This window comes from Papaver somniferum, chromosome 4 (assembly GCF_003573695.1).
Source record: "Papaver somniferum cultivar HN1 chromosome 4, ASM357369v1, whole genome shotgun sequence".
NCBI classification, from domain to species: Eukaryota; Viridiplantae; Streptophyta; class Magnoliopsida; order Ranunculales; family Papaveraceae; genus Papaver; species Papaver somniferum.
In genome coordinates this window covers 23,904,796-23,913,242 of record NC_039361.1, presented here as the reverse complement: position 1 = coordinate 23,913,242, position 8,447 = coordinate 23,904,796, and the positions used below count along the sequence as shown (strand labels likewise).

Sequence of the window (8,447 nt, the reverse complement as noted above, 5' to 3'; positions counted from 1 at the left end):
CGAACATCACTAATGCAGCCAATGTAAATTATACTCTTCAATTTGATCACGCCTTGCGAGTAAGTGTAGCCATCAGGATATACTGGAGATAACAGTAATTTAGGAATCAATTATTGGGCCCATTTGTCATCTGCATAAATAGCCTGAACTTCTTCCAGCCATCTCAGTTGAGTTGTAGTGAGTGAAGATCAAGATGCCCTGGATAATGCATCAACTACTCTATTTTATGTCCCCTTTTTGTAGTGCAGTGTATAATCAAACCCGATTAGCTTGGTGAGCCATTTCCGCTGGAACAGAATGTGTATCCTTTGGTCCATAAAGTATTTGGTACTTTGATGGTCTGTAAATATCCTGAAATGAGATCCCAGTAAGAAGGAATGCTAATGATTCACTTCCATAACAATGCCTAGAAACTCCTTTTCGTAAGTGGATAAATCCATGTACCGTAGACCCATAGCTTTGCTGAAAAAAACAGCAGGTCTTTTGAGTTCCATCAGAACTTCACCTACTCCACTATCACTAGCATACGTCTCCACTTCAAACTCCTTAGTGAAGTCAGGAAAAATTAGGACAGGTGTTGAAGTCATCACCTTCTTCAAATGTTCAAAAGCTAGATCAACTGCAGGACACCAAGAGAAATTATTAACAGAGCAGTTAAGGGTTGACAAATCAGACCATAATCCTTTATGAATTTGTGATAGTATCATGTTAAACCCAAGAACCCCCGCAATCCTTTGAGGGTTGTAGGTATCGACCACTTTAACATACATTCAATCTTGGCAGGGTCGGCTTCCAATCCTTCGCCACTAATAAAATGACCTAGATATTTAAGTTGTCACTGACCAAAACTACATTTGTTGCGCTTAGCTAGAAGTGAATGTTGTTGTAGAATATTCAGAGTAATACGAAGATGTGTGCATTGAGATGCTAAGTCGTGGCTATAAGCTAGTATGTCATCGAAGAAAACAAGAATGAATTTTCTCATATAGGGTTTGAAAATATCCTTCATGAGTGATTGAAAGGTTGTCGGGGCATTAGTAAACCCGAACGACATGACTCGAAACTCAAAATGACCGTGATGTGTACGGAAAGCAGTTTTCTGCACATCTGGAGGGTATACTCGAATCTGGTGTTACCCAAATCGAAGGTTTATCTTAGAAAAATATGTAGAGTCATAAAGCTCAGCAAGTAACTCATCAATTATGGGAATGGGGTACTTATCTCTTATGGTAATAGAGTTGAGCTTGCGGTAGTCCACGTAGAAATGCAAATCGCTATCTTTCTTCTTGACTTACAACAATGGGGAAGAGAACGGGTTGTGGCTAGGCTGAATGAGCTCAGATGTGAGCATCTCTTGCACTAGTTTCTCAATGACAGCTTTCTGCACATATGGTACTCGGTAAGGACGTTTGGTTTGGTGGAGCCGCGTTAGGCACTAAGGGGATATGATGATCATGCACCCTCTCTGGTGGAAGTGAATTGCGCATATGAAATATCGAAGAGAACTGGTCCAAGACTTCATTAATTGGAGCAGCAACATCAGTTGAAGTAGTTGTAGCTGCCATGGAAGACAACTGACTAAACAAAACTGGTTCCCCACTGCGAAGCAGTCTCTTGAATGCTCTGATAACACTTGTAGTGCTCTACACTACAAAGAAGAATCAAACTCAACTTACAGGCTCTACTCTGTAAGATTGAGAATAACAAAACCTCAAAGACGCAAAGAAGAGAATAACAAAATCAAATTTCTATTTCGATTAGGTTTCGGGAAAAGAGAGTCTAATACATAGTAAGGGCATCAGAATGGCACACGTGCCAGATGCATACCACTATTCTAACTACACCCAAGTAAAAGGGCACCCTAAAGCTAAGTCTAATGGGCTAGATTGAGCTGCTAGATTGGAAGTTAAGTGTTGCAATTCAAAAAAAAAAGTGTGGTCTAAAAGTTAACACTAACATTTGCTAGTTCGGTCTCCTAGCATTTGCTCACAGTTCAACTAGCAGCGAGATTGAAACGCTGAATGATTCAGCGCTGAAAAAGTTACCTTAACGCTGAATGGTTCAGCGCTCACAAAAATCACACAGACCACAAAAAACATAAAATTTGATCTGATGGCTGAAATTTAAAGCGCTGAATGGTTCAGCGCTCAAAAAGTGGTCCCAATGCTGAATGGTTCAGCGCTCACAAAACTCACAAAAATCACATGGATCACAAAAATCACAAAATTTGATCTGACGGCTGAAATTTAAAAAGCTGAACCAAACAGCGCTGGACAGTGGTTCCAGATGACATGGACTGCTAATCTAGCTGCTAGATTAGTAATATCATAGGACTTAGAAGGTTGCCCTAACTGACGTGGATGGCCAATCTAGCTGCTTTAGAAGGCCGTAGGGGTTAGCCTAAGGATATGGGACAGGACATATTTTTACGAGATAAAATTTTTACGAGGTAATATCTCAAGCCCTACCCCGACTTGCTCGGGGCTAAAAGGCTTTGATTATCGGTTTTATGCATGATGATGGGGTTCTGTGGAGAGATATCAGCCAACTAGGAAGTGTGTTGTTGGCTAAGGGTCCAATTTTAAGATAACAACATTTTCTACAAGTCTCATTGAAAGATAGAATCAAGACATTATTATTGGAGTCCACAATATTTATTCAGATGAATCAGATCATCTTTGCATTCCATGTTCAAAGGTTGTACTTAAACATATTCTTAAAATGGAGTTGCTTTAAGAAACATGGATCTTACAACTCTTGTGCAATTTCCATGTCAAGCATGGCTTTGATGCTTGATGCAGTTTCATAGTTCTCATCAACTGGAAGTTTGTGAAGAAATGACTTTGCTGCCAATAAGGTTTTGTGCACTTCTTCGAAGTGGGGGCTTGTTGCAATTCTTGTATCCTCGATCCACTTCAATACCTTCTTGAATGGAGTTAGCACTCGGATACGATCCTCCTCAGGCAAAACCTGAATCCAAACCAGATTCATAAATAATGGTACTACATTCAAATTTCTCTTGCAATTTTGGTATTGAGAAAGTTTAAGAGATGTTAAAAATAATAGTTGTTTACCTCAAATTCCATGATTTCGCAGACAAGGCTAATATCAGCAATAGATGGTTCCTTATTACCCAACAAGAAGTTCCCATTCTCATTGAGCCAAACTGACTCAATTTTTGACAGCGATGAGGTCAAAACTTTCTCGGCTTCGGCAGCTGCTTCTGGATTTATAGGAACGCCTATTAAAGGTCCTAGTATTGTATATAGGACAAAGCCAACTGAAGGAAATACCCACCATGACAAGCAAAAAAATAAATTAGAACTTAAAAGGAGAACAAAATCTAAGAAATGGCAAGAAAATGAAGCGCTTAATTACCTCCACCACGGCGTAAATTGGAGTGATGCCAATCTAAGACTGAGTTGATCTTAGCTCTCTTCTGTAGATCACTTGGGTACCTTAAATACCATTGAGATGACAGGACAAAAAGTATCGAAAAAATAACTTTAGTTGGCAATAGAGACCAAGAAGCATTAGACACGACATAATTATTACACAATATAGATTTAGCTCACCAATGATCAGCAACACCAGGGGATGCACAAGCAAGATAGCTTAGAATCGCATGACTGCAAAATACAAAAGATGGAATGTTCAACTGAAGTTATAGTAACTTGGACAAAAGATACTATTGCGGCTGGCACCAGCGCCGACGATGGTATAAATTTAATTCATGTAAAAACAGTTTAATTACCTCTCGAAAAGCTTGAAATCTCCATGCGCTATACTTGGAACTTGGCCAAAAGGGTTTATTGCTGTAATTATGTGTACCATAAGAAGTGTCAGTCTGACTATGGGAGTTGACCAACAGAATTATTGGTGCAAATCCAAAATTATGTTTTTTTCTAGTAGAAATCTAACTTTTTTTTGTCAACATATTTTAGATCGAAGAAGCAAAATGAAGAGAAAGTATGATCAAACACACCTTTGAATTCAGGCAATCGATTTTCTTTTTTGACTAGGTCTACCTTGATCTCCTCAAATTCAATCCCGTTCACCCTAGGAAAATCACCGATACAGCACAAACAAGGATAAATTTCAAGTAGAAAAATTCATTCATTTCGAGACACGGTATACAGAGAGAATTAATTTTATTTACTTGCAGAAGATGAGAACAGCTCGAGCAGGTTGAGACATTCGATCGGTATAGACTTTGAGACTCATCTTTCTTGCTTTCTTCTTCTTCTACACTGTGGTGGTTTTTGAGAAAATTTGGATATCTTGTTTGCAGAAAATTTGTCTTTTAATCTGAGTTATGGCATTGACTTATTGGCTAGCCACCATGAGTTATGGGATTTTATATTAAAGCGCGCAACAAGCATGGTTAGCTTAAAATACTTTTTTTTATGAGACAGAAGATCCCTTTAAAGATTTGTTTTTCGTATGCTTATTTGGATATATTAGTATAACAAAAGCTGGCCGAATATTTTGTAGTTGAGCTCGTAGCTGGCATGAAGTGATGAAGGAAGCTAGTTCCCTCCTCGTTATGTAACTTGTTTAAAAGTTCTTGGATTTGGAGCTTCCCGCTGCTGGGAGTTCAGCTAAGGTTAAGGGACAACCAGTTTTGTGGTTAAAGAACAGTGTTAAATGCACCAAGGAAGAAAATTAGGCGACTAGTCTGTAGTGGCTCTTATCTAATGAATGGATGTCTAAATTCAACCCACTTTATACCCCGAAATCGCGAATTAATTCTCATTTACCATTTCGTTAAATACAAAGAAGAGAGATGAAATTGAGAGAGATAGCGGAGTAGAGATGGGCTAGAGGTTTGCTGTGAGAATCTGATGGAGGAGAACTGGGGTTTGAAACTGCTTCTATGGAGGATATTGTAACAACCCTACTTCCTACATAACCCCGGCCGATGATTACGTAGAAAATATGTCGTTAAACTTACTAATTAAAACCGTGAAACCTCAATAATATTAAATTCGAAATATTTATTATAAAAGAAAATTTACAACTATCCCAGTTTTGCATAACACAAAATTCTAAAGAAATTACTTAATATTGATAAGGAATATGATCTGGCTATAAATTTTAAAAAATGAAAACTACCCGAGGTAAAATATCCCCACTGTCTCACTAACAATAGAGGAAATAATGTTTAGTACAAAAGAAAACGAGCAGATATGCATCCTCAGCCGAATATCTCCAAATATCCTTCTGAAATTGGAATCTATCAACTCCTTCTATATCTCTAATAATGCCTGAAAAACATTATCAACGGGAGTTAAACTCCAAGCAAATTCACTAAAATCTCCGAGCCACGACAAACCCAAAATTCAAAACAAGTTATCATATTAATTAGCAATGAATTATCATATCATAATTTAACAGGAGATGAGTTGCATGTTATACCACTTGATATATCAGATAAGATTTAAACATCAAATCTCTTCATGGTGTTGTGATCTTCTGCGTTTTAATAGGAACAATACTTCGAATTCCTTGAAGTGATCCATGATCAAAGTATAGTTCCACAACTTTAAGCATATCAGGTTCCCCCTCATTTAATCACTTTAGAAGAATTTCTTGTTGTTTGACAAGATGAGTTTGAACAAGTAGAGACTTTTCAAGAGACCGTTTCAACACCATGATTTCTAACTTTGTTTCTGCACAGGTGCGTGCCATTTTGTGGAACTATTTTTCATAATATATCATGGAATAAGATGGATCAATATTATTGCAAAAAACCAACTTTGTTTCCGTCTAGACTAATAAGACTAGAGTACGCGAAGGGATTGAAAGCCGTATTTTCAGCATACCTTTCTGAAACCCTTGCAGAGAGTTTTCTAAGATAGTCCGCATTCTACATAACTCTTGTTCAAAGAGGAATACACAATATTTCTCCTTAAGAGATGCAAGAGAAACACCAAAACTTCCTGTTTTAAAAATATCAATAATTTCTGAAAACTTGGTCACTGATTTTGGAAGGTACGTAAGAACTAAAACTTTTATAGTGTCATGGTTTAAGAAAGTTCCTTCTTGTGAATATCTTCCATATATCTCCCAATCTTTTGACTATTGTTCTATATACACTAAACTCATCATAAGAAATTTTTGAGCACTACATGGGTTAATATATGAATTTAAGAAACTAGGTATCATATTGAGACAGACTAGTTTCTTTAATAGTTACAGAGGATTTCCACTTATCTTTTCTCTTAGAATCATTACTTCTCTTGTAGGATTTACCAAAGTTATCATAGAAAATGAACAATTGGGGGTACAACAACCACACCCAATATTTCGCTTAGCAATTTGTATGGACAAACTCCAATATACTTTCTAGAGAATCAACTAGACAGTCATACTCAATCTAGATAAAAAGTATATCAAAGAGTTTATATCTTAATCTCTCGATTTGATCTTTACTCGAGCAAATAGAAATCTGCGAGTCTTTATCAAAGAGAGATAACTTGGATGGTACCAAAAACCAATATCCAAGTGTTAATCAATTTAAATCAACAACCAAAAGGTCGGATATTCTAATTGATTGAACAACGCACAACCTGTGATATTTCAATTATATAACAAAATATAACGAAGAATAGAAATAACACACACACCAGAATTTTGTTAACGAGGAAATCGCAAATGCAGAAAAACCCCGGGACCACTAGTTCAGATTGAACACACACTGTATTAAGCCGCTACAGACACTATCCTACTCCAAACTAACTTCGGTCTGGACTGTACTTGAACCCCAATCAATCTCACACTGGTCCAAGGTACAGTTATGCTCCTACGTCTCTGATCCCAGCAGGATGCTACCTACTTGATTCCCTTAGCTGATCTCACCCACAACTAAGAGTTACTACAACCCAAATTCGAAGACTTTAACAAACAAATCTGTATCACATAGAAAAGTCTACGGTAATAGATAAATCCGTCTCCCACGAATATACCTATGAGTTTTGTTCCGTCTTTTGATAAATCAAGGTGAACAGGAACCAATTGATATACCGGACTTATATTCCCGAAGAACAGCCTAGTATTATCAATCATCTCAGAATAATCTTAATCGACGCAGCGAAAAAGATATTGTGGAATCACAAACGATGAGACGAAGTGTTTGTGATTTCTTTTATATCTTGCCTATCGGAGATATCAATATCAAGCCAATTATTACAATTGTACTCGGACGATAGAAACAACAAGATCAGATCACACAACTACGAGAAAGTAGCATCGGTCTGGCTTCACAATCCCAATGAAGTATTTAAGTCGTTAACCTGGTTTAGAAGAAGAAACCAAAGGTTAAAGGAGAATCGACTCTAGCTATGAAACTAGTATCACACGTAAGGTGTGGGGATTAGGTTTCCCAGTTTCTAGAGTTCTCCTTTATATAGTCCTTCAAATCAGGGTTTGCAATCAATGTTAGCTTGGTAACAAAGCATTCAATATTCAACGTTAGATGAATACCTGATTAGATTCAAGCTAATATTTCTCAACCGTTGGATCGAAAACTTAGCTTGTTACACACAAATGAAATGTCCAATTTTGGGTTTATGTAGCCATGCCCAAACAATAACATTTGTTGGTTCAACAATAGTTAACCAAATGGTTAGCCATATGATTACTTTCATATCCTACATATTCTTCTTCACCATAACTAGTTCAAATGACTCAAATGAACTAGTTAGAGAGTTGTTCAATTGCTTAGATCTTATGTAACTACACAAGACACAATCGAAGCAAAAAAGGTTTGATTCACTCAAATCGGTTCATGAACTTTATAGCCACAGTTTACAAAAGCATTCCTTAGTTTATATAAACATGAGTTCAAGAACAACCGATTTTAGATATAACCTTCTCAAGTTCGCGGACTGGGTTCGCGGAAGCTCACGGAAGGATTTCACAAACTCCAGCAGAAATTCTCGGGTCGAGAACTTCTGCCAGTTCGCGGACTTGGCTCACACCACATTCCGTTTCTCTTTATCAACAAAGTTCGCAAACTTTAGTTCAAGGAATAAGGACTTATACATATATGTTTTTCCACAACAATGCTTATATCCTAACAATGGTTATGTAATCTAAACTCTCATTTCAATTATTGAAACATTCTCAGAGGACGTTATATAGCCGTTATTCACAGACCATTTTTCGTCAGAGAAATTTCCAAAGTGATTGAAACATAACATGACATTCGTCACTAGGTAAAGATGAACTTGGCTAAAGCGAAAGCTTACCAACACATATTTCGAGAAAAATATAGGCGAGTTACACTCGACTCGAAATAGCAAATGTGTATAATGAAAGTCTGTATATCAAAACGACTTTTGTCTCAAGAATAGGAGATAGAGTAGATAGACTTTTGAGTGACAGATAAGTTCTAGTCTCCACATACCTTTTAGTCGATGAAGATCCACCAGTTCCTTGAGTAG

At 37.1% G+C, this 8,447-nt stretch overlaps 1 protein-coding gene across 1 annotated transcript; it reads right to left on the bottom strand.

Moving 5' to 3' along the window:
* Window positions 1-2,606: 2,606 nt before the first annotated feature.
* Window positions 2,607-4,353, bottom strand: LOC113274958 (glutathione S-transferase T1-like). Its single transcript, XM_026524382.1, has 7 exons — window positions 4,160-4,353; window positions 3,986-4,059; window positions 3,755-3,815; window positions 3,576-3,629; window positions 3,379-3,458; window positions 3,075-3,280; window positions 2,607-2,970 (listed from the first exon to the last, which is right to left on the bottom strand). Exons 1-7 carry the CDS (start codon window positions 4,222-4,224, stop codon window positions 2,749-2,751), a joined length of 762 nt encoding a protein of 253 aa, XP_026380167.1. The 5' UTR covers window positions 4,225-4,353; the 3' UTR covers window positions 2,607-2,748.
* Between the last annotated feature and the right edge of the window lie 4,094 nt (window positions 4,354-8,447).